The sequence below is a fragment of the Phyllopteryx taeniolatus genome, chromosome 6 (genome assembly GCF_024500385.1).
Source record: "Phyllopteryx taeniolatus isolate TA_2022b chromosome 6, UOR_Ptae_1.2, whole genome shotgun sequence".
Taxonomy (NCBI): Eukaryota; Metazoa; Chordata; class Actinopteri; order Syngnathiformes; family Syngnathidae; genus Phyllopteryx; species Phyllopteryx taeniolatus.
In genome coordinates this window covers 29,528,422-29,553,905 of record NC_084507.1, presented here as the reverse complement: position 1 = coordinate 29,553,905, position 25,484 = coordinate 29,528,422, and the positions used below count along the sequence as shown (strand labels likewise).

The 25,484-nt window shown below is 41.8% G+C and overlaps 2 protein-coding genes and 1 long non-coding RNA gene across 5 annotated transcripts; 2 read left to right on the top strand and 1 right to left on the bottom strand.

Moving 5' to 3' along the window:
* The first annotated feature begins 2,711 nt into the window (after window positions 1-2,711).
* On the top strand, window positions 2,712-12,506 carry scgn (secretagogin, EF-hand calcium binding protein). The gene is made up of 11 exons (XM_061775671.1): window positions 2,712-2,876; window positions 3,192-3,262; window positions 6,452-6,544; window positions 7,876-7,965; window positions 8,304-8,360; window positions 8,717-8,794; window positions 8,864-8,919; window positions 10,280-10,325; window positions 10,423-10,482; window positions 11,803-11,871; window positions 12,110-12,506. Exons 1-11 carry the CDS (start codon window positions 2,807-2,809, stop codon window positions 12,236-12,238), a joined length of 819 nt encoding a protein of 272 aa, XP_061631655.1. The 5' UTR covers window positions 2,712-2,806; the 3' UTR covers window positions 12,239-12,506.
* Window positions 12,507-12,794: 288 nt separating this feature from the next.
* On the bottom strand, window positions 12,795-21,282 carry LOC133479131 (uncharacterized). Of its 2 annotated transcripts, XR_009788842.1 has the most exons (4): window positions 21,142-21,282; window positions 20,149-20,656; window positions 18,936-20,049; window positions 12,795-12,902 (listed from the first exon to the last, which is right to left on the bottom strand). It is a non-coding gene; the product is annotated as an uncharacterized LOC133479131 (long non-coding RNA). The 2 variants fall into 2 exon arrangements; XR_009788841.1 differs by having other exon boundaries at window positions 18,936-20,656.
* LOC133479129 (CCN family member 3-like) lies at window positions 20,537-25,198 on the top strand. Of its 2 annotated transcripts, none has more exons than XM_061775670.1 (5): window positions 20,537-20,839; window positions 21,275-21,478; window positions 21,540-21,794; window positions 22,967-23,193; window positions 24,365-25,198. In XM_061775670.1, the coding sequence occupies exons 1-5, from the start codon at window positions 20,824-20,826 to the stop codon at window positions 24,656-24,658; spliced, it is 996 nt and encodes a 331-aa protein (XP_061631654.1). In that variant the 5' UTR covers window positions 20,537-20,823; the 3' UTR covers window positions 24,659-25,198. The 2 variants fall into 2 exon arrangements, with proteins under 2 accessions (XP_061631654.1, XP_061631653.1); XM_061775669.1 differs by having other exon boundaries at window positions 21,250-21,478.
* The last annotated feature ends 286 nt before the right edge of the window (window positions 25,199-25,484 follow it).

Below are 25,484 nucleotides of genomic sequence, written 5' to 3'. Positions count from 1 at the left end.
TTTAGAATGTGTTGCCTATGTTCACACGTGAAAGGAAATTTCGGCGGATCCTCAAGTCTATCTGGTTGTTGTTTGACAAACTTCACTTTTTCCTGAAGGAAAAAAATGTAATATGGATTCATTTTAACTCCACGGGCAATGTTTTAAGTAACATTGTCATAATACCAACTGTAGTTAATAGTTGACAGATATGTTAACCTCTGTTTTAGAAAGGAAAACTACAGTCAGTCAGCTAGCATAAATCTAAATGAAAAGTGCTTAAATAACCGAAATGTATGATGGAATGTTTGTTTTCTGCTTGTTTCTTTGGTATGTATGGTTCAAGACATTGATTGTTGATTATTTAAAAAAATGTTAAAGACCACAGATTAAAAGTGTTGGCTGGCCAATTTCATGCTAGTTATTAGCCATTGTGATTTTAGCTACATGCTAGTTAGCCGTGTTATCAGCTTGCTTTAATGTTCTTGTGTCATGAAATTGATCATGAATTGCAGGATTTTTTATTGGTCAGCCAGATCTATTCCTGTGTTATGTTTATTTCTGGTGCTGTCTTTATCACCACACTTTTCCTCTTTGCCATCACTTTTACACTTCTGTGGTGCCAACACAAAAAGCCAAAGAAAATGAACAACACTTGTGGAATTGGAGACGAAGCAAAAGTTCGATTTTTTTTCTTTTTGCCTGAACATTTTTTTGATGAAATATATATTTTTTTTACGGTTTTGCAGATGTGAGAGTACGTCACATATGTGCAAGTCTTGTCCTAACTTTCAAGTTTCAAGTAAGTCTAAAGTTACCGCAGCAAACAAACACCAAGCAAGTCGAGTCAAGTCATCACTTTAACTCGGTCGAGCTGTCATACTGTGTATTACAATCTTGCTCAGTCGTCACATACAGTGGGTACGGAAAGTATTCAGACCCCCTCAAATTTTTCCCTGTTATATTGCAGCCATTTGCTAAAATCATTTAAGTTCATTTTTTGTCCTCGTTAATGTACACACAGCACCCCATATTGACGGAAAAAAACAGAATTGCTGAAGTTTTTGCAGATTTATAAAAAAAAAAACTGAAATATCACACAACTATAAATATTCAGAGCCTTTGCTGTGACACTCATATTTAACTCGGGTGCTGTCCATTTCTTGTGATCATCCTTGAGATGGTTCTACACCTTCATTGGAGTCCAGCTGTGTTTTGATTATTCTGATTGGGCAAGCCACACCCCTGTCTATATAAGACCTTAGAACTCACAGTGCATGTCAGCGCAAATGAGAATCATGAGGTCAAAGGAACTGCCGCAAGAGCTCAGAGACAGAATTTTGGCAAGGCACAAATCTGGCCAAGGTTACAAAATATTTTCTGCTGCATTTAAGGTTCGTAAGAGCACAGTGGCCTCCATAATCCTGAAATGGAAGACGTTTGGGACGACCAAAACCCTTCCGAGAGCAGGCCATCCGGCCAAACTGAGCAATCGGGGGAGAAGAGCCTTGGTGAGAGAGGTAAAGAACCCAAAGATCACTGTAGCTGAGCTCCAGAGATGCAGTCGGGAGATGGGAGAAAGTTCTAGAAAGTCAACCATCACTGCAGCCCTCCACCAGTCGGGGCTTCATGGCAGAGCGGCCCGACGGAAGCCTCTGCATAGTGCAAGACACATGAAAGCTCGCATGGAGTTTGCAAAAAAATAAAAAACACCTGAAGGACTCCCAAGATGGTGAGAAATAGGATTCTCTGGTCTGATGAGACCAAGAGAGAACTTTTTGGCCTTAATTCTAAGTGGCATGTGTGGAGAAAACCAGGCACTACTCATCACCTGTCCAATGCAGTCCCAACAGTGAAGCACGGTGGTGGCAGCAGCATCATGCTGTGGGGGTGTTTTTCAGCTGCAGGGACAGGGAGACAGGTTGCAATCGAAGGAAAGATGAACGTTGCCAAGTACAGGGATAACCTGGACGAAAACCTTCTCCAGAGTGCTCAGGACCTCAGACTGGGCCGAAGGTTCACCTTCCAACAAGACAATGAGCCTAAGCACACAGCTAAAACACTGAAGGGGTGGCTTCAGAACAACTCTGTGACTGTTCTTGAATGGCCCAGCCAGAGCCCTGACTTAAACCCAATTGAGCATCTTTGGAGAGACCTGAAAATGGCATTCACCATCCAACCTGACAGAACTGGAGAGGACTCCCAAATCCAGGTGTGAAAAACTTGTTGCATCATTCCCAGAAAGACTCATGGCTGTATTCGCTCAAAAGGGGGCTTCTACTAAATACTGAGCAAAGGGTCTGAATACTTATGGCTGTGTGATATTTCAGTTTTTCTTTTTTAATACATCTGCACAAATTTCAACAATTCCGTTTTTTTCTGTCAATATGGGGTGCTGTGTGTCCATTAATGGGGGGGGGGAAATGAACAAATGATTTTAGCAAATGGCTACAATAGAACTGAAAATATTAAGGGGGTTTGACTACTTTCTGTGCCCACTGTACATTGGAGTGATGTTTTTATCAGATCATAACACCCCCCAAAAAAAGGCTATTAACGCTTTAAAAGCTAAATAACAGAATATGCAAACATTTGTATACACTGCACATACAGTATTGCCTATATACAATATCGATCTGCTGTTTCAAATGCGCAACCACCAGATGGCATGAACAGCTCTTTAGAAGTGTGCGTTTGTGCGGTTCCCACATGCAAAAGGGGTGTGGTTTCTCCATACAACGAGCACATATTGTTCAAGCAAGAGTTTAAAAGACGCCGCAAGAATCTCGCTGTGCAAAAGAGAGAGAGAGAGAGAGAGAGAGTGACAATGGACAGTGCCTTTGACAAGCTGGATGCTTCTGGTTTCTTGGAAATCTGGCAGCACTTTGATGCAGATGGTAAAGCTAATGAATCTCATATCTTCATATCCAAACAGCTGTGAATGCTGATTGATACATGCAGCTTATTTGTCTTATGAGGATAAGTTACATCTTACAACGTAATATCTAAAAAAGATCGTGTAAAGTAGTGCTGTTTTTATTTGATTTTTTTTGCATTTTAAAACACAGCAGTTTATTATGTTTTTATTCCATTTCATAGTCTACAGTCACATAAATGCAAAGTAGGGAAATATTTAGTAATTCACTGACTTCTTGTGGGTATTTTCAATTGAAAATGACGTAAACAATGAGCTGCTAATGTGTTTTTGTCAGACAATGGCTACATTGAGGGCAAGGAGCTGGATGAGTTTTTCCGTCACATGATGAAGAGACTGGGGCCACAGGTAAGTCCACTTGGCATCGTATGGACTCACCCGGTTAGCCTGTGAAGACAGCAGCTCACTTTAGTCAGCAACATTTCGTCATTATTTCCTCACTCATTTGACAAGCTGATGAATGCATGAGTCGGCTCAGGGATCTGATGGCTGAAAACATCAAATGATATGAATTGGTAGTCCACTGCAAGTTCTGCACTTGGAATATTTTCGTGCTGTGTTGACGTGAGTGACGTCGATTGACATTTGCACTTGGGTAAATCCGCCTCCGGTCGTAATGTATGTCTGCACAGTGCGGGTGTGTTTGACTTGGCCACAAATGGGATTGTATAAAACAAACAGACCGCATGTCTCTCAGTCATCCATTTTCAAGAAAATTAAATTGGCACTCATTTCCAATAATATCCATCTGCGTTGGAGCAATCAGTAAATAACTAATTGCCCTTGGAGCGGCCCTTTTACACCACCCTTATCGATACGGTGTAACGTCAGCGGCAGAACTGGAGGCCAAATTTGCTGCATTGCCAATGTGGACAAAGGAATGTACTATATATACTATAAAGTGACAGTATTTACTCATGTTTTATATATCATCACTGTCGGGCAGAATCCTTGCACCTCCAAAATGACAACTTTTTAGGAAATTAAAAAATAAATAAAATAAACGAACATCTTGCTTGAGTTTCCGTTTGTTGGAGTTGGTATTATACCTTAAATTGCTATTGTATACTCGCAAAATTATCTTCAATCGCTAATTGTAATGTGATAAAAATGAATTACCTAATTTATTACATTGTCATTGATTAAAATGGTACGAACACGGCACCAGCAAGTCGTGCCCATCAAAGTCTGCGGTCACGTGACTCCACCGACCGTGCAAAAAGCTGTTAACGTCACAAAAGCAAGCGCCTGTGTTACATCATCTTCCCAAACTCTTTTCAAAGTCGAGCCATTAGCGATGCAATTAATACAACGAGCTGACTAAACCTGTATATTAGGCAGAAATAAATATGCACATTAAAAATCATTTTGACTTTGACTTTCACTGTGTTGTGAATCTATATATTTGAATTTCACTTTTGAATTTAACTAGTGAAATCCATTCTTTTTTTCGCAATATTTCAATCCACTGAGATGCACCTGTGCATTGCCCAAAAGCAACAAAAAACTAGAAGCAATTTTAATAGATAATAATAAACATGTTTGTTAAATGGAAACCTCTTTACAGTGTCAATGAAAACTGAGAATTGTCCGTCGACGTAATGTTCATCTAAATAAATATTTTAGCTTTTTTTTTTTTTTTTTTTTTGCACAGATGTACACATTTGTATGGCCCATAAGTGTACATCAGATTGCTCTCATTTTTATCAACAAAATTCTGATTTGCAAGTGAGCAATGCATCTGTATCCCGTATACTGTACGTCCGGTTTAGTCTTCATGATGGAAAAAGTTTGCCTAGCAACAACAAACGATTTCTGACACAAGAATGATACTGAAAACAAACACTGGCCTTTCTCTAATGGATCTGGCGTCAGCGTGCACCTCTGCAGTCTGTGTGCGCTCCACATGGAAAGTCATGTTTCCCATCATACACCAACATGTTGCTATAGTTACATGCTGCAGATGTTTGGAGGAAAAAAAAAAAAGAAACCTCTGGATGTTGGTATCCAAGCACATGTACACACAGACCCCAAGTGGTGCTCAAGCACTTTCCCTTTTGCCCTGGACAAAAAAAGTGCCCTTTTTGCTGCAGACTATTTTATTATTATTATTATTGTTATTAATTATAGTATTTCAAAAACAATCTCGGTCATCAATTCCAGCCAAAGTGTTTTCATATTTGAGGGGGATTTTTTTGAGTCCCTGGTAGAATTGTACATACTGTATGCTCTCACTTTAATTTGTTTGGGGTTAATGGTTTAAATGGTGGCAGGTGTGTGCGGACTCCCGTTTAACAGGAGTTTTGATTGTGATTGTTGAATGCTGAACACAGCCACATCCCCATTTATGAGGGTGTGTGCATTTATGCCACCACATCATCTCAGTTGTTTTTTTTGTGTTTTACTTCTACTCTCATTTATTTCAGTTGATTTGGACAGGTTATATGTTAACTAATAGTAGAAAAAAAATTAAATGCTGTATTTGTATTTTTGTACCACATAATCCTGTTATTTGGCCAGGGGTGTGTAGACTTTTTATAGCCAGTATTGCTTCGCTCCTTTTTTAATAGGTGTTTTATTGACTTGATTATATTAACATAAATACAGTAAATACATGAGTTAAATATATACTACAGTTTTGTTTTTTTAATAGTATGAAGAATTTTGGCGATGGGTGCCCTTTTTTGGCTTGAGCACCTGCCCCCAAAAATCTCCGTGCACGTGCCTGTTGGTACCTTATTTCATCTGCGGTTCTTAACGGCTTGATTGTATTTTGTGTCAAAGGAGGCTGTGGCCCTTTTGGTGTGTCCAGTTGAAAATAAAAATAAAAAGTGTCATTCTCTTTTTTTTCCCCAAAAAAAATTCGAATGAGTAACATTGAGAAGAAAATTGCATTCATGAGACTGCAGCACACACAAAAAGTACATGATTGTACCTTTTGGGCAACAATTGTTTGTCCCCTTCAAAAGTAATACATTCGTAGCCTTCATCTTTATAACTTGGTGTCACACCTGTACCTTATTGGGACCTTGAAAAGTTACAGCAGTTACTTTGGAATCAAATAATAAGCTCTGTGCGGTGTACATCATAGGTTGTCTGTCACAAACGTTAACATGTAAATTATTGCTCTTATGTTTAGTACAGTATGCACTCTTAAAACACTGTAATCCACAAATAAATGCGTTTTATTACATATTCATCACAGTAAGTCCCCTTTAAATGATAAAATATGTACCACATACTGAGATAACGGGGGGGGGGAAACAGATTTACATTATATTTGTAAGGTGACAGTCATAAAAATCATTTCCTCAGCATTCATCATCATTGGTTTCTTCCAATGTATCGGTCGCTACGCAATGACTGTCAAGTGATGAAGAACTCTCAAGAGTTACTCGATGTATCCCAGCCTTGTAGTGTAGCGAAAGCACTTTTATGCGATCCAGGCAGCGACGTATTTAGCCTGCAGCCTCAGTGCTACAGATGTTCAAATGAATGCTCGTGTGTGTGCGTGTGTGTGTGTGTGTGTCCTTGCAGGAGAAAGCGACTGAAGCACGGGTCCAGAGGCTGAAGCAGAGGTTCATGTCCGCCTACGACGTCTCCGCTGATGGCAAACTGCAGATCCAGGAGGTACTCCTTTGGTCATATACGCTGCAATTTGTTTATTTGCAATGGGGTAACAAAAAAAAGCAAGAACAAATGTGGCTCGGCAAATTTGTGTTTTGGTTCGGCCGCAGTTTTTGCCATCGGCAGGGTGTACTCTTGGATGGATGGAGTCAGTCACATATTTGTAAATCTCAAGGCTTGATTAAAATGACATCATTTCCTTGAAAATAATCAAATAATGATATCGGTTTAACACATTTTCAAATGAAGTATAATCAAACGATGTTATTTCTCAGTGGAGATCAACATAAGTCTAAAAATGAGGAAAACAAAGAGAAATATCCATTGGCTTTGTCTGACAATAATCTGCTACCGCTCTCCTCTTCCGCTGCCGCACTTGCTCGTCTGTCTTTTCTTTAATTCATGTTTCCATGACAAAGACACAGTCCTTATTCGATTAAGTCTGCTCTGGAGGCTTTCCAGACGGAAGCTCACCGATGCCTGGTCAAGCGCTTTTCAGATATCTAGTCAATTCTCAAAGGGAGCCTTTTTCATTTACTCTAATGTCCACTTGACTGAAAACCTAGATTAAAAAGTCACGATTCGAAGATGACAATGACCTTCTTCATTTCACAGTGGTTCTCTTGGCTGCACTGCTTCCACTAGTGTATGCGGATGTTAAATGTTTTTGAACAATCAACTCCTTTGGTGCACGCCACTTGATGTCATTTATGTAACTTCGACTGTACTGACAATCAAAATTCACCATTTTTCTGTCCTCTGCTCGGTCGGCCAGAGCAAAACTTGTTACAGCCAACGAGCAAATCCCCACTGAAGGCCCAGACGTCCAAATATTCTTTTGTCCTGTTCAAGCGGCATTATCGTGCTCTACTGTCGATGGAGAATTAGGAAGGAAGTGAGCAGAGCGGTCAGAGTGCTGCTGCATCCTCTCTGATAGGCCGCCTGTTTACAAGTCTGCATTTGGCACCCACGTTGGTGCATTGCGTTTGTCGTTTGCTGTATTTCAATGTGATTGACGGCAGCGGGCAAGGTTTCATCTACTAATGGACGTACAGTAATGTTATTAAAGGACAGCCGTAGGAGTGAGAGGAGGGCGAGTCAGTCCAAATACACATTTCTATTCCCCTGGCGGTGTTTCCGCTCATAGAAACTCAATCATTATCTGCAGGGGAGCATAGGAATGCCTTTATTTTTCCATCATCTCATGTTTACTGCATGGGAACACTTTCTTCACCAGAAACACTCACAGAAAAAAACCCAAAGACTGAACACTTCAAATGTTTGGCAGCGTCAGAAAATTGACTGTCCGTGCAATTGTGGGCTTTGTTTTCCAGTTGGCTAACATGATCCTACCTGAGAAGGAGAACTTCCTGTTGATCTTCCACAGAGAAGCTCCTCTTGAGAACAGCGTCGACTTCATGCAGGTGAAGCCACTCGCTATTACTGTCGTCACTTGTTAGGTACAGGGTTGAAGTGCATGCGTTACAGTTTAAGGCAAGGAACCATATTTGGCATCCACAATTAATTAGATATGCAGTCTAGCCGTATCATTGTTGCATAGTTTGTGTAACTTAACTACATAGCGTCTCATTGAATAATTCTTTTCGATAATGTTGCATTCAACTCCAGAGTATCGACAATTCAAATCCAGCGATGATGTTCGGTTGTACTGCGATGGTAATGGTTAATAACTCTTTTCACGCTTATCATCCTCCCTAATCAATTCTGTTTGACGAATGCCGTCACGTCCCGGCCACTGCAGATCTGGAGGAAATACGACGTGGACTGCAGCGGCTACATTTCGGCTCAGGAGCTAAAGGTAAATCAAAATGCTCTCACAAAAGCGAGCACGAACAGATTTCTTTTTGAAAGTGATTGTAAAAGCCTCAGCCGCTATTTCCTGTCCTTCCATATTTGGCATTTTTAACCACTTGTGAGGCATTTTATTGGGTGGGAAGCACGGAATGGATGCAAGGGATGACTTTTAAGTCTTCAGCCAGACTTAAGAACAGTGAGGCGGACGTGTTAACCACGAATCACAAACGCTGCCCCCTTCAACTTCAATACCGCAAATTTGAAAATATAATTTTCCATCACTTTTCGCTCTCTTCTGGTACTTAATTACATTTAGTGGATTTTGATACCACTTGTTTTTTTTTTGTTTTTTTTTGTAAGGCTTTCCTGAAAGACCTGTTCCAACGGCATGGTAGGAAAGTGTCACCTGACAAGCTGGAGGAGTACACTGACACAATGGTATGAGTCACGCCTCGCATGGAACCCAGAAGGGCACAAAAACACGTCCAAATCTTGTTTATCCGGCAGATGAAAATCTTTGACAAGAACAAGGATGGCCGTTTGGATCTGAACGACTTGGCCAGGTATATTATGAAGAAGAAGACGAAGAAAAGCATGACCCGTTTGTTACGTGTTGGCTGTCATAGTAACCGATTGACAATTTTTGAGCACACAGTCTAATGAGACCCAATACGAGAGCTATATCAAACAAATCTGCCGTTACAAAGGTCATCATAAACAATATAATAAATATAGATTTGATATTGTATGTGTTTCTAATATATTTATTTCCTTGTTTAGTTTCATAGGAGGGCTAAAATATTAGATATTTCTCAGTATTAAGGTTCAATTTAGGATGGCAACCTTGGAGGTGCTCAGCCCCCATTCTCCTGAAGTCTCCAATTACACCACAAAAAAGTGGATATGTATATATATATATATATATATATATATATATATATTTATATATATAAACAGTTGTGGCTAGAGGGTCAGAAAATTTTCATTAAAAATAGCCCCCAAAAAAAGTCTTCAACTAAGTTAAAGAGACGAAGTAGCGGCTTGCATCATCGCATGCCCTAGCTCTGTCCAGGTTGTCATGGTAACGAAAGCTGTAAAAAGAAAAAATAATAATTGGAACTGTAGTGTGACGAGAAGGCTGGCTGTAATTCTTTTTCTGTGTATTTTGACGGTCGAATGTCAGCCATCTTTTGTTAAGACACCTGTGTGAAAAAAAATAGAGTATGTGTTAGCTTGCAATTCATGCATGAATAAAACAAGAATCCTCTTTGAAAAAAATACACATTTTCTAAGAATATTGCCTTTTTTTTTTTTTTTTAAGTCAACCAAATTCAAAGTGTAGATGGGTTCAAAATGAGTAATCGTATTTTTCATTATAATACACTGCTTTTAGGATGGAGGATTTTGACGAAATACTAGTCAATGGTCAATACTAGTCTATGAATTCCAAACTATGACTTTGTAATGTCGCCCAATATGACTTTGACACTTCAAGGCCACCGTACTTCCTGGTTGAGGCACCTTCGTGGGATAAAATGATAACCTCTCTCGAACTAGCGTGCATTTTTTGATGTATGTGACCGATTGCAGTGCGTTCTTGGACTGACTGGCCTGTTTAGAAAAAAAAAATAATAATGTTTGCGCTGCAAATAATAGTGCATCACACCCATAAACATTCAATAACAAACTCTTCAAACCTCTTTGACAGCGTCATTCAGATTTTATTATGTACTATTGTTAATACCAGTGTCTTTAAGGCAGAATGTTGAATATAGTTCTTGTTTGGAATCTTATCAGATTGAGTAGCTAATGTTGTAAATCGTTGCAGAAGCTGTACTAGATGTTTATGTATTGCTGCTGCACCTGCAAGCATAATTCGATTTCTGTATTTATCTGCTCATATGGAATATTTTCCTCGACTAGGATCTTGGCTTTAGAAGAGAATTTTCTGCTCCAGTTCGAGTTGGACGTATGTGTCACATTTTGCATTGTAACAAATGACATACAAGTCAATAGATAACATGAAATGAAACATTCTAACAACTTGCCATGTGGATGTTTTCTAGGCGGGCAGTAAAGCGGAGAGGAAGCGAGATTTTGAGAAAATCTTTGATCATTATGACAAAGTAAGTAGGATTGTTTCTCAAGTAAATTAGCGTGTGTCAGTAACGTTTCAAAAATATCCTAAAACGCTTCCTGGTGCACAGCCAAGAGAAGCGTTTCCATCATTCTTGTAACGTTGCTCTTTATTGATACAGCACCCCCATCTTTACTTATTCATGTGTCCCATTTTAAATGTAAAACATTCTGCATGGTAAGTGGTGGTGCTTCTTGGCGCCCAAAGCTCTTCTTTAATTAAATAAAACACCCATTAGGTTGCCAGTGTTCACTCTTTGGCATACCAACGTAATTGTCGGTCTCATCAGCACCGATCCGCTTCTTTTGTTCTTGTGCGCTAAAACGAGAACTTGAATGTATGTATGTGTCAATTAGTGGCCAGTCTGAATATTTTTCGAAAGACTTTTCGAACGGTGAAGTAACCTTCAGACTTTTAAAGCAATCAGAGACCTCATCATTGAGTTTGTCTTAAATGTCCGTCAGCGTTTACGGTTTGCGCAACCACAGTTCTGCGAGCCTCATTGGATTCATTACATGTGACTTTTTGGGAACACGTCTAAAATATTAATTGGATGATGTCACACAAGATATCCGATGACCTCACTGCAGCTCAGGGCTATGTGCTTTTTTCGGGGGGACTTTTTGTACCTTTTTCGTGAACAGCAGGAGGATATACTGTACACAGTAACTTACGTGAAGTAACCAAGCTCACATTCAAAAAGCAGCAGGCATGTACAATGCACAGTGGTAACTTGAAATTAGAAATGAGTACGCTATAGCAGTGTACTGTGTAAAAATGTCTGTTAATAACACAATTAAATAGAATGTAAATAATGAAACAATTTCAGATCGTAGTTTTCATGCTTTAATTCGATGGACATTGTGCTGCTCCTCCTGGTGTGTGCATCTTGGCCGCCAGGGGGCAGTATAATAAATATGTATAATATACACAGATTTGATGGTGACATGCATTCGACTTTAGAAGTTACAATACAGTACATATGACTTTCTTGGGGTGAATAAAAGAATAGTAAATATCACAAAATCACATGTACAATAACTTCCTTTTTTGAGATGGTTCTGGTTTGGCCTTTGAATTACCAAGTATTCCAAGACCGGATATCCAAGTCAGTCAATTAAATCCATTCAAACAGTTTGAGCAACTTAACTCATTCACTGCCAGACCTCCCAGTTAACATGGAACGTTGACGTCTAATTACGTTAATGGCAGTGAATTTAATAGTCAGTCTTGTCTCATCATGTCTGAGATGTACTTTATACTACAGAGGCAATGTTCATTTTTCATTCATTTTTCGTCACTGTTTCAGAGCAAGACTGGAGCATTGGAAGGCGCGGAGGTGGACGGCTTTGTCAAAGATATGATGGAGCTGGTCAGGGTAAGAAAGCATCAGATCACATCAGAGCAGCCGCACGTCATTTCGTCATTTGAAAAACGATTGTTTTGTTTTGCAGTCATGAAAATCTGTTGAATGTTTTCAACTTGAACATTATATTGTAACTCAACACCAATTGGATTTTACAGAACCAAGTATTAAGAGTAACTTCTCAAAACCATTTATGATGTTTGCATTGTTACTTTAACTCTGATGTAAATGAAGCTTTTGAACTCCTCAGCCCAACCTCACGGGTCCCGATCTTGACAGGCTGCGAGAGGTTTTGTTGCGCCACTGCGACGTCAACAAGGATGGAAAGATTCAGAAAAACGAGCTGCTGCTGTGTCTGGGGGTGAAGCAAACGCTTTAACTGCATCGCTGGTGTTATTGTGTTAGATTCGAAAAAGCATGAGCGTATTGCACGTGAGGCAGAAACAGATCATGTCGTTCATGCGTGATCCTGATTGATCAGTGAAGTGTGATGAATTGAACACATTGTGATACCGTGTAATAAAAAAAAATTTCTTTTGTGCATGTTAAAAGCCAAATTAAATAATGCAAAGTGAATGCTTGTGGTTAGAAAGAACAATTGTGCTGTAAAATGCATTTGTCACCACTTATTAAAAAAATGAAACGAACGAGGTGCATATCACTTCGAAGGAAAGCAATTCAATGAACTGTTGTATCTAATGGTTGTGATGACCAAGTGCACATGGTAACGAGCTTTTATGTTATTTGTTTTGTGTTCATTGTCATTGTCATCTCCATGAAAATAATATGCATAAAACATTGATACTGGGTCTTTCACCCATTGCACAAAGTATATATATATCACAAACATAACACATTCAATATAATTAATTGCTTTGAATGCTCAATAGCTACTAAGAGTTAAACGTGCGTAGCCGTAGACCAACACTGCTCCTCCCTCTATGAACATGGCCAAAGGTTTGCTTCTCTTGTACACCTGAGACCCAAAAACGGTCGCGACACCTTCAGGACTTGATGTTGTCGTCTGGGCGTCCTCTATTGACCTACACAAAATAATGCAGGATGTTCCATAAGTCCACGGCAAATCATCATAAACATGGCATAACATCTGCAGTGCCGTGGAAAAGTATTGCACACCCCCCCCCCCCCCCGCTCAAACATTTTTGCTTCTTTCCCCACTTTAATGTTTAAGATCATCAAACAAATGTAAATATCAGACAAATATAACCCAAGTGAACTTAAAATGCTGTTTTTAAATCGTCATTTTCTTTATTAAGGGAAAAAAAACCTATTCAAAGTTAGCCCCCTTGTTAAATCATGAATTCACATCTTTTGGTTAATTTTCACTGATCTATCAGTCTGGAAAGGGTAAGAAAAGTCATTTCTCAAGCTTTAGGATTCCAGTGAACCATAGGAAAAGCCATTAACCTCAAATGGAGAAATTATGGAACAGGGGTGAACCTTCCCAGGAGTGGCCGGCCTACAAAGATTACCCCAAGAGAACAGCAATGACTCATCCAGGAGGCCACAAAGAAACTCAGGACAACTTCTCAAGTATTGTAGGCCTCCATTGCCTCAGTTAAGGGCAGTGTTCATGACGCAACAGTAAGGAAGAGACTGGGCAAAAAAAACACTGCTCATCAAAAAGAACAAAGGTTTGTCTTAATTTTGCAAATAAAAACAGAAAAAATCTGAATAATAAGACATTTAGGAGAATATTATATGGACGCACGAGATGAAAGTTGAGCTTTTTGGAAGATGTGTGTCTCGTTACATTTGGCGTAAAAGTACCACAGCATTTCAGAAAAAGACCTCCATACCAGCAGTCAAACATGGTGGTGGTAGTGTGATGATCTTGGGTTGCTTAGATGCTTCAGGACCTGGACAACATGCTATGATTGATGGAACCATGAATTCTGCTCTTTAACAGAAAATCCTGAAGGAGAATGTTCAACCATTAGTTGGTGACTTCTCAAGGTGAAGTGCACTTGGGTTCCGCAACAGGAAAACAATAGAAAACACACCAGCAAGTCAACTTCTGATCTCTTGATGATCTTAAACATTCAAGTGGGGAAACGAGCAAAAATGTCAGAATTTGAGAAGGGGCCCAATACTTCATCACGGCACTGTATTAGAGCGTCTCTCAGTCTGATATGTACAGTAGAGTGCAGATCTTAATATTTGAACAGTCCCTTGTGAGAGATCATGCAGTACACGGGGAGTGCAACTGGCTCACTTGTTTGTTCTGACCTGCTACGGTCACTAAAAGGCGGTAATGGGCTGCACCTAAATGCTTAAGTACCCTCTTTTTCCCCAGAGAATTGCACCTGTGATAGATATGCGTGTGTGTGTGTGCATGTGTGTCTGAAGATACATTTCAGAGATACACTGTAGGCCTCATTTTTCGACTCTCCCACTTAGGGCTAATTTTGCAGGGCCAGAGAGGACTAAACAGACATTACATATTATTTGTTTGTGTACAGACGACGGTCAATTGTCAGTGTGCGCGTGTACAGTGAGTGCCTGTGTGTGTATTTGAGAGGGCGATTAAGCAGCTGCCTAACAGCTGCTCCAGAACAAACACGTTCCCATCGAGAGAGCTTCAGTTTCCGCCGGCCCGTAATCCTCGTGTCCACTTGCTGTTCACCGCGTCTAATGGATGCCAAAGAAACCTCACTGGATGCAAATTGAATGCCGAGCCTCCGTCTGTCAAGACTCACAGAGTCAGCGCTTGTTATTGTTATTTCGCAACCAAAATAAAATGAACTAAAAAAAAAACTCCTTCTGAATGATGTAATGGTGCACGATGGCATAGTTTCATTTTCTGTCGATAACAAGCTCAACGTAGACTCAAAAGCAGTCGTGGCGGCGGTAGTGACGTCACAGCACGATATGACATGTTTCCTTTCATTTGACCCTAAAACTCATCCCCTTCTGTCTCACTAATATCATGATCATCCTGTCAAAATGTCACTTTAATCTTTAATGTTCTGATGCCTTGCCAGGGGGCCTGGGGGTGGAGGTCAGTGGGGGTCAGTGGGGGTGACCAGCGGGGTGGGACTCCTACGGTCTACGTTTGCCCCGGCTACGGTTGGCTACCTTTTGGCTCCGCCCCTTAATTGTTTTACGCAGATATTTGCATGCCACATTTTCCCATGACTTCTGATTTCTAATTAGACTTCTTAACAATAGACAGTGAATATAAAAAGTCTACACACCCCTTTTGCAAATTTCAGGTTTTCCGATGGAAAGCGTTAATGTGACAGGGGATGCCAAATGAACGTCTTTTAATTTGGGGTTTGGCTGTGTTCAAAATTAACCCCTCGCATTCAAACTCATGTTAGATGGGACTCAGCACACAACTGCCAACAATAAAGTGCATGAATGACTGAATAAAGTTCAGCTGTTTGAGTAGGTTTTCCATTGTTTTCCTATAAACCAAAAGTCAAAAGGGTTGTGGCGTTTAGACTACTTTTTAACTTAAGGTTAAAAACTGTTTATTGAGAGACACTCGACAGCAAAGCAACATTACCACGTGTGTTCGGTGCCTCAACTTTTAAGGGCCATCCTGCTTTACAATGACGCCATGGAGGCTTTTTCAACTACTTTGCGCAGTGCTGCTCTCTAGTGGTGAAACTACAATAATGAAGGGTAGGCTTGGTCGTTGACCTTTGCGTAAATCAAACTCAACGCATGCGTTTGTGTTTTCAATGCAACAATGAATGTTTATGATCTGGGCTACAGTGGGGGGGGGGGGGGGGGGGTTAAATAACATAACACGTGGGAATTTTTGGTTTACAGCGGCTCAGTAAAAATAACATGCATTTTTTTCACTATTAAAAATAAAATTATTCTAAAAATAAATACCAACTTAAACTGACTAATATAACGAACGTCTAAATCTAACTATAAAATGAGAACTTCAATAATGTACGCATTTGGGAAAAAAAAAAAGTTTTGTATACAGTTGCATGTCTGTCATGCAAATTCATGAGAGACAATTCAAAATGTTTGACATTTTGAAATTAGGCAGGAATTGAGCCGAAAAGTACGTTTCTGTGTTTAATGAATGTGTGTGATGTGAGTTTTACTTTTTGAACGGAACTCTTTTCTCGCGTGTTCTATTTTGCACATGCATGTGCTCACCACAGGAAACTGTAAATAACGGCCACGGTGCCAGGCTCTTATAGACACACATCGCCCCACAATTCCTTCCTTGTACGTTTTCTCTCTTTTATTTTACTTGATTGTGTCCCTTCCTCCAAAGGTTGCTGGCTGAGTAAACAACAAATAAGACAGACGCAGTAAATTGTAACCCTTAAAAGTCTCGCTGTGACGCAGCTGGGGCCTGCGTTTCTGCGCCTCTCCTAGGTGAAACCCAACACAGACGGCCTCCAAATGCCACGGGCCCAGACGCCGTGCGGGGGAACCTCACCCACAATGTATGGATCTGCCAGGTCGCCGGTTGCCACGGTTACGCCTGAGCACTGCTGTGATGAGCAGTCGACGGGTCAGCGGAGGGAAAATAGTTGGCAAGGCTGGAATTCATCACAACAAAAATCTTGACTGCTCTAACTGATAAAACTTCTAGGTCTTTATTTATTTGATTTGATTTTTTTTTTTCAAATTATTATATTACTTTTTTTATAGCACCTGGCTGAACACTGCCTACTTCAACACACGTTACTATTATGAAGTAAAAAAATGAACAAATCTGTATCAACTACTTTGCAAACTTGATTGGCAAACATTCTGCATTTCCAGCTGATGTGATGTTCAAAACATGGACTTTGTGGCTTTGTGACATTTTGTTTCATGTAAACACCCAACAAATGACGTAAATATTTGCTTTCATGGTTCCAAAACTGCTGTATTTTCGTTCTCTCTCTGTGCTGTTCCGGCAAATCCATTTTCAAAATCTGGAATACTTAACATTTATTTCTATACGCGCAGCCCCAAGTGGCAACCATATGTTGTTCGGGCCTCCATCCGAGGAAGTGAACACCGAGGTCGCCGTCCAAGCGTGGCCGCTGCCGGACGCACTGTACGCCCCCCGACAGGGCGTCCTGTCACAGCCAGAAAAGGAAAAACATGACTGATTGTTGGCTCACGAGAGATTCACTTTTGGACTTTTCGAACGACGGCGCTTTAAGCTGAAAACCTCAAGTAAACAATAATATTATGTAGAATATAAAGTCCAGTTATGATTCAATTTTTTTCTTTTTGTTTTACTATAAAGTAAATTAGTGCCAAATGTGTACATCCTCGCTCAGCATCCAAACGTCAGACTTCCCAATTTCTACATTATGCCACCCACCATACGACCGTTGCCATGGAGTTCAGTGTTCCAGCTCGCGGACGCAGAAAATAAAGCACAAATGAGAGATTTGTGCTGGGCTCCCATGCTGACAAGAACACTCAGTTACCCAGAAGCCGTCCAAGTTCAAGTTCATCTTTGGCCAAACAAAGTCATGTGGTTCTTATATATATATATATATATATATATATATATATATATATATATATATATATATATATATATATATATATATATATATATGTATGTCCTGTGAGAAATTGTTTAACTTTAAGCTACGATAAAGTAATCATCTGCGTTGAATGCTCTTGGTGTTTTGGCATGTTTTTCATTTGAATGAGGATTCTTCCTCAACTGTATTCCATCCTTGGGTGCAATACGGGTTGCTAGCAAAAGACGCTTCGTTATGTGCAAATCATATAAAGTCATTGAGTCAGGGTGCGCTGTGCCAAGATTGAATGATTTTCTCAGGTAAGTTTGAGACTATTTTACTTTTGTCTTAAAAAAAAAAAAAAAAAGTAAGCAAATTTCCTTCGAGGTCTTGTGTCATGTGTGACTTCTTGTGTCTCTGATTTGTGACCGACCTTTTCATTTCTTTTGCAATGCAATTGTGATTACGCAATCTGTTCCAAATCGCGTCGTTTTCAGCTGGCACATTTTTGCTGCATGAGAGGGCGAAAATATTAAAAGCACTATTACGAGTGTAATGTTGTGGCCTGTGAGTGCGAGAAACAATATTTAAAAATATTGTTTTGGTTTTTTTTACACAGCACACAGCTGTGATAATGATGTCCCACTTCTGGGCGACTTCTTCTCTCTGGTGTTGGCCGAGCAAAACTGCGTGAAGCCCTACAGCAGCTTGCTTGCGGTCAAGCTAACCGTCGCGGTGGATGCGACTTTGTTGGGAAAGGATGGTGTCAAACCTCCTTTCGAAGTGGCGGTTCAACATTTCCTTCCGCTGAACAAAGTGTGTTTTGTCCGAGGGCGATCACAACATCTGGTGCGATGTGCGTCCTCGGAGGCCCGGATGGCGTGACGCGGTCGTCATCCTGCACTATTTCCTCTCATCTCGCTGGCATTACGACATCTCCGCCGTCGTGTGTGCGCCCTCGCCTCCTTCATGTCTTCGCGTCAGCTATTTCACAGATAGCATGAATGTGCGTGCGCAGACTTCCCACCTCATTCTGATATCACACATTTACTGTGCCAGGCCACTCCACGGTAAATATGCTTTGATACCTTCACTTTTTTCCACACATTTATTGGCTTTCTGGAATTACTGTAACACATAATTCTAATTCTCAAACTACCATGGCAACCATGTTTTGTATTAGCGGTGGACCAGCCAGGACACGTGACAGTTTTGTTGGCACTCGTGTCAGTACTAACATTATTGTTGAGAATTGCTGTTTTTCTTCTTCTTCTTTTTTTTTGTTGTTTTTTTTAATCACAGTGGCACAATCGCAATTGTAAAGCGAGCCGACGAGCAAAAAAGTTTTGCATTGCGGCTTTAAGGAATAAAGGATATTTACATATTGTTTGACTGATTTATATCAAGTGAATAGTTTTTCATTGTATTTTCTTTTGCCTATGAATGGGTTCATTATAGAACCGCCAAATGGGATGTGTCATGTACATAAAAATAATAATAATAATAATAATAATAATAAAAAAGTGGTCGTAAAATTCCATCATATATGACCAATATTTAATCAACATTGATACCCATATAAAGCAATAGAAGCTGAATTAGACTTACGGAAATACTGAACTTGAATTGCGCACGTGTAAAAGTGGAGTCAGAAGAGGTCTTGCGGTGCTGGCAGCCTCATTTGCAGCCGGAAGACCAGCGGACGAGTGATGAGGCGGCGCAGTCTGCAAACACGGCCGCGCCGTGAACTTCAACATTCTTCCGCTGGCGCAGGCAAACTGTTTGAGCCGCAACGCTCTCTTCCGCATACTGTCCCAATGTACTGTACGCTAAACTGTGCGTGCAAAAAAAGGCCTTAGCTCACAAATTCCCTTAGTTAGTGTGCAACCTGAGTCTGTTTGGTTGAACACAAAGTTGTATGGCAACAGGCGGAGACACAATTGTCCCGATGAACTCTCACGGCACGCGAACGCATGGGAATCGCCGGATGTGTCGACGAGCATTGGTCACGTGTAAATATATCCTTCTGTCTCAGCGGGGGCCAAACCGCAACGCGACCTCTGAGCAGACGCGATGACCTCCGCGTCGGCCTCCCACCGATCCAAGCTGCCGACCGCCCGGAACTTTCCGAACGGCGTACCTATTTATGGAAGCGGTCCAGATCCCTGAGGATATGACGGGCTTTTCCATGTGCGCCCTCCCAAGAAGGATCCGAGGAGGGAGGTCAAAGGCGCAACCTCTACTGGCAGATGGACCAAAGGGAATCCCCACATGATGACACCAACATCCTGAACGAGGAAACGGAATCCTCCATTTGTGTAGCCCAAAGGGGAATCGGAAAAACAGGGATGCTTGACAGACAGTTATTTGTTCAGAATCGTCCTTCCATCCCGCCATTTATTTTCCGGACCACTCTTCCTCATTTGGGTCAACTTTCCCAGCCGGAGAGTTGGCCAGCCGATCGCACGTGGAGGCCAACGACCGATTCACAATTTCAGACCGGGCGTGTCAAACGTAAAGCCCGCGGGCCAGAACCGGACGGTCGGGGGGTCTCATCCGGGCCCGTGGGGAGAGAGAACACGACGAGCGCTCCAAATTTTCCACAAAAGTAACTGTTGTTGCTATTTTTGTCCACTGGAGGTCGCCCTGATGACCACTTGCCACTTAAATGACATTCTGAAATTGGCTGCTACTCTGAATTTGACGCCTGATACTGATGCACCTGTGAGGGTGAAAAGATTTGTTTTAAGTTTCAGGAGCAAAGTAAGCCCACTTCATATTAAAGGCTGTGCCACCTTCGCACTGCGAAGAATACACTTACTGCAGTTCTCTTCAAATCAACGTCTTTCAACAGCTTCAGTTCACAAGAGGTTGCTTGGGTGGAACCTTTTATGATTTTTCACGCAGTGCCACAACTTAAGTATTTTTATGAATACATTCACAAGGTACACCCTATTTCTAAATACTGTATATCTGCATTGTATAATCTATATTTTTTAGCCAGCATGTTTTCACTGCAACTCGACAACTACAGTGTTCAGTTTTCAGTTTGATGCAAGACAGTAAAACAGTTTTCCCTCCCTCACTTGTTTGGGTTTAAGGGTGTAAATTGTCCCAACTTTTCTGGCAGAATGTCCAAATGATGGGAAGAAAACAAAATCCCCCCAAATAAATAAAGTCCTCCTCAAAGACTTTGGGCGTTCTCGCACGCATTCCTCGCGACCGGTCGTCATGGTGGCGGTGGGACGGCTTTGTCGATATAAGGGCCTCCCCTCCTCGCTCCGGAGGCACAACGACAAAGAGAGTCCAACCTTCTGCTTCCACGCAAGCTAGAGAACGAGAGGAGGGAAACGTCAACCCTGAATCCAAGGACTCAAGCCAGCTTCAGCATAGACAATTTCGACACCGAAGATGATTTCTTTTTCAAATTCATTTTAAATTGAGCTCTGCGTGCTGAGAAGATGACCAGCTTGTGGGATAGAGCTCTTTTTCTCCTATGCTTTACAGCACAGGTAGGAATTGAATTTTCCCCCAGAAATGCTTAAAGTCATCTTTGAAAAATATATTTCAATATCACTATAACACATATCATTGTTACTTTTCCACTCATACATTAACTAGTAAAATACTGTCAATTGGTAACATCCCTTTTTTTTTTTTTTTAAATATCAATATATAAAGCACATGATTGTGATTATTAATTCGAATCATCATCGCGTCTGATTGGCTGAGCAAAATCACATGACCTTACATGTTGCCTACTTCGACTTAATTTACAGTTTGCATGATTATTCACGGCAATTTCATGTTTTACCTTCCTTGGTGGCATCACGCACGCCTGGCACGCGTCCCTCCTTCACCCAATGTTCCATTCACGCCTTACATTTTGGAAAAAAAATGTTTTGACGTTTGTGCCAATCAGGTGTTCACTATAGCCCGGTCCCAAGTGTGCCCGCAGAGATGCCGGTGCCCAGAGGAGCCCCCGATCTGTCACCCCGGGGTGCCCCTGATCCTGGACGACTGCGCCTGCTGCCTCGTGTGCGCCCGCCACGCAGGTCAGGCGTGTTCTGAACTCAACCCCTGTGACACACGCCAAGGCCTGCGGTGCGACGACACCTCCGGCGAACACAAGAAGACGGGCGTATGTGTTGGTGAGTCACTTTGCGCTGAGAAAACGCGATTCCTGATCCTCTGACGGTCTTTGTCTTCCAGCGCACGAAGGCGACGCGTGTCTTCTGGACGGTGTGGTCTACCGGAACGGCCAGACCTTCTTCCCCAGCTGCAAGCACCAGTGCGTGTGCCGAGACGGGCAGATCGGCTGCGTCCCGCGCTGCAACATTGACGTCATGCTGCCGGGGCCCGACTGCCCCGTGCCGCGCAGGGTGCGAGTGCCCGGCGAGTGCTGCGAGAAGTGGGTGTGCGAGCCCCAGGCGGAAGCCAGCGCACTGGGAGGCTTTGCGATGGCAGGTGAGCAGACGCTTCATTAGGTACACCTGCACACTCTCATAACGTCCAACACCAGGGTCGCGCCAACAGTCCGGTGCTACGCGGGCTCCCTCTAGTGGCCCATGAAAGAAACACTGAATTCAATACAAATACAATTTACAATATTAAAACATGCAATCAAAGCAAACACATTCAAATGATGCTTGTAGCTGCACATGCAGCCTTTTAAAACATTTTTCAAATCCAGTACAGTATTTTATTGATTGATTGATTGATTGATTGATTTTGGGGGATTTTCATGTACAGTACACTTTTTTTGCTCATCAAGTATATTTTTTTAATTATAGTTCAGAGGTATTTAACTATTAACTATAACAGACTACATTTGCATTTAATCTGGAAGATCTTTTTGTTTTTTTAGCATTTTCTTAAGTCCAATTTTAGGTCACTTATGTGCAATACATGTAGTTGAATCATTTTAGTACCGTTTAACACAGCGAAGTGTTTTTTTGAGGTGGCACTTTGTGTAAAATCGGCAAACTCCGGATTTTGAATATGTTTGAAAAGGGCTAATATCGGCCGCTAAAATCAGACACTTCATCAGGTACACCTGCAAACGCTAATAACATCCAATACAGAGTTGCGTCAGCAGTCCGCTTTTACAAAGATAGTAAAATCGATCAAATCAATCCACCGATTAATCGGTCAGGCCATACTGAGTGCTGTTTCTGGTACTGTGCTCCTCCAATGTATCTTACATAAGGTAACGAAAATAGTTTCGTTTGATAGTTTAGTTCCGTATCGCTGCGAACTACCACCGCAAAAAGCATTACGGCACGTCTGATACAGTTCTTGTCTCGGATTTCATGAGATGAATGCGCCACATGCAGACATACAATAGTTCCCACACTCGGGGAAACACACGCTCCTGGTGTCGTACAAGTGCGAGACACACAGAGTTGAAAGGTTATTGACTTAGCTCTGACCTGTGAGAGGAAGAGGCTGGAATGAAGCACAACACAGAAGAAAGAGAGTGTTGTCACCTCAACCTGAAATGTGAAGCACTGACGAGATTCTCTGATTTCTGTACTGAAGTTCGGGATTCACTGGCAGTATTTTCAGTTGAAAGCCGAATTGTAACCTTTTCAAGCCGCCTCTCTTACACAATTGTGCTCTCCTCGGTGCTCCTGGAGCCTTTCGTCGGGAGGAAATGGTGAGCTTTGACTCCTGGGAGCCCAGCTTGAACTGCATCGAGCAGACCACGGAGTGGGGGGCCTGCTCCCGGACCTGCGGCACGGGGGTGTCCACCAGGGTCACCAACAACAACCGCCGTTGTGAGCTGGTCAAGCAGAGCCGGCTGTGCGTGGTCAGACCTTGTGACGACGACCGGCAGGACCGGACGGCGCTCACGAAGCCAAAGGTACGATCGCAGACGAATTACAAGACGCTTACATACTGTCCAGGTCGAATTTGATCCGTTTTGACAGCAAGTAAAATACCCAAATGTCGGACTTGCTTGCTAAAATTTGATTTCTATGGCTCCTCCTGGAGGGAATGATTTACCTGTGTTAGATCAAGGAAAAATGGTGGTTATAATCTTGTAACTGTGTAACTGTGGAGCCTGATACAGTCCAGAGAACTGTCGGTGTTTCCACCACATTTGCACAGCTTTCTACAAAAACATGCACCTGTTGGTCTTTGAAGGGTCATAGGGGAATCGCGAAACCGTGAATGAGTTCAAGAACAGAAGAATTATCATAAATATTAAACATTTTACCTGCAACGTAGTATCGTGTCCTCCTGGCCAAAGAGGAAAAGAACCATCCGGACTGGTATGGACGCAAAGTTCAAAAGCCAGCATCTGTGATGGTATGGGTCTCTGTTAGTGCCAATAGCATGGGTAACTTACACATCTGCGAAGGCACCATTAATGCTGAAAGGTACATACAGGTTTTGGAGAAACATATGCTGCCATCCAAGCAACGTCTTTTTCATGGACGCCACTGCTTATTTCAACAAGACAATGCCAAACCACATTCTGCACGCGTTACAACAGCGTGGCTGCGTAGTAAAAGAGTGCGGGTACTGGACTGGCCTGCCTACAGTCCAGACCTGTCTCCCATTGAAAATGTGTGGCGCATTATGAAGTGTAAAATACGACAACGGAGACCCCGGACTGTTGAACAGCTGAAGCTGTACATCGAACAAGAATGGGAAAGAAGTCCACCTACAAAGCTTCAGCAATTAGTGTCCTCAGTTCCCAAAGGTTTATTCAATGTTGTTAAAAGAAAAGGTGATGTAACACAGTGGTAAACATGACCCTGTCCCAGCTTTTTGGGAACGTGTTGCAGCCATGAAATTCTAAGTTAACATATGTTTAACACAACGTCCCAACTTCATTGGAATTGGAGTTGTATTTGATTAAGGATTAATCCTCCATTTATTAATGTCAGACGGCCTAATTAATACATTCTGAAAAGCTCTGTAGTTCATAATTGGACGTAGGCAATAATTATGAGGATATCGTTGTCCTGGGTCGAACATACGTGTGCACTGCAGTTCTAAAAATGTCCTCCCCGCTGCATCTGCAGAGAGGCAGCAAATGCCAGAGGACGGTGAGGAGCGAGACAGCCGTCCAGGTCTCCTACAAGAACTGCACCAGCGTGCAGGCCTACAAACCTCGCTACTGCGGCTCCTGCAAGGACGGCCGCTGCTGCACCCCGCACAGAACCAAGACCGCCCTGGCGGAGTTCACCTGCGCCGGCGGTAAAACCGGCAAGAGGCCGGTCATGGTGATCCTGACCTGCGCCTGCCACGGTAACTGCCCACGCGACAACGCGGCGTGGCAGCCTTCGGAGCCGGGCTACAGCGGCATGACGCTATAGGTCGTAGCGTTCGTCGTTACAGCTGGTGACTGCTTGCCTATTTAGGAATTCCTTTGAGTTGGACAAATTGTTGTCCAAAATCTTTAACATGAGTTGCATCAACTCTTAACTGTAGTCCAAGTTATGCAATGTAATTCAGAGTTGTGCATAAATGTCCCTTTAGAATGAAAGCACTTGGCACGTACGACATAACGAGTTTCTCCTCTTTTGGAGAGCAGATTTAGAGAATGAACTACGACGTACAGTATATTCATTAAGGACACACAAGGTATCCTGAGAGCATTTACGGGACGAAACTGTACAGAGTCGAAGCTGTGAATGCTGCAAATAGTCCCGTGGGGAAATTAGTGTAGAATTTAAAAAAAAAAAAAAGAAATCAAAAATGTAACTCAATATGTGAGATTGAAAACTGTTGTGTAACAATTATGCTAACACGTGTTCTAATATGTTATAATTCTAATGTTATAAGCGTGCAGTTGACAATTTCCAAGCACGGGACGCGTTGTTCAACTAACCGGAGCGTGCTCTACGACCTGGCCCCCCCCCCAAAAAAAGGGCTCGAGCTGTGATCACAGCTCATTTTGGAGACTTTGTGTCCTTTCTAACATCTGCCCGATATCCTCCCGTGTGCCTTCTGGCCAATAATGCAACAATAGATGCTGTTTTATTATTATTTTTATTTTTTTCTCCTGGCCTGAATGACAAAGGTTCTTGGTGAACACTTGCCGTAACAGTTGCATTGTTATTTTGGTTCTCCCAATTCATGATTCATAATTGAACTGTATTGATTTTGTGGTATCCTTTTTCTAACTCGTCCTTTCTGATT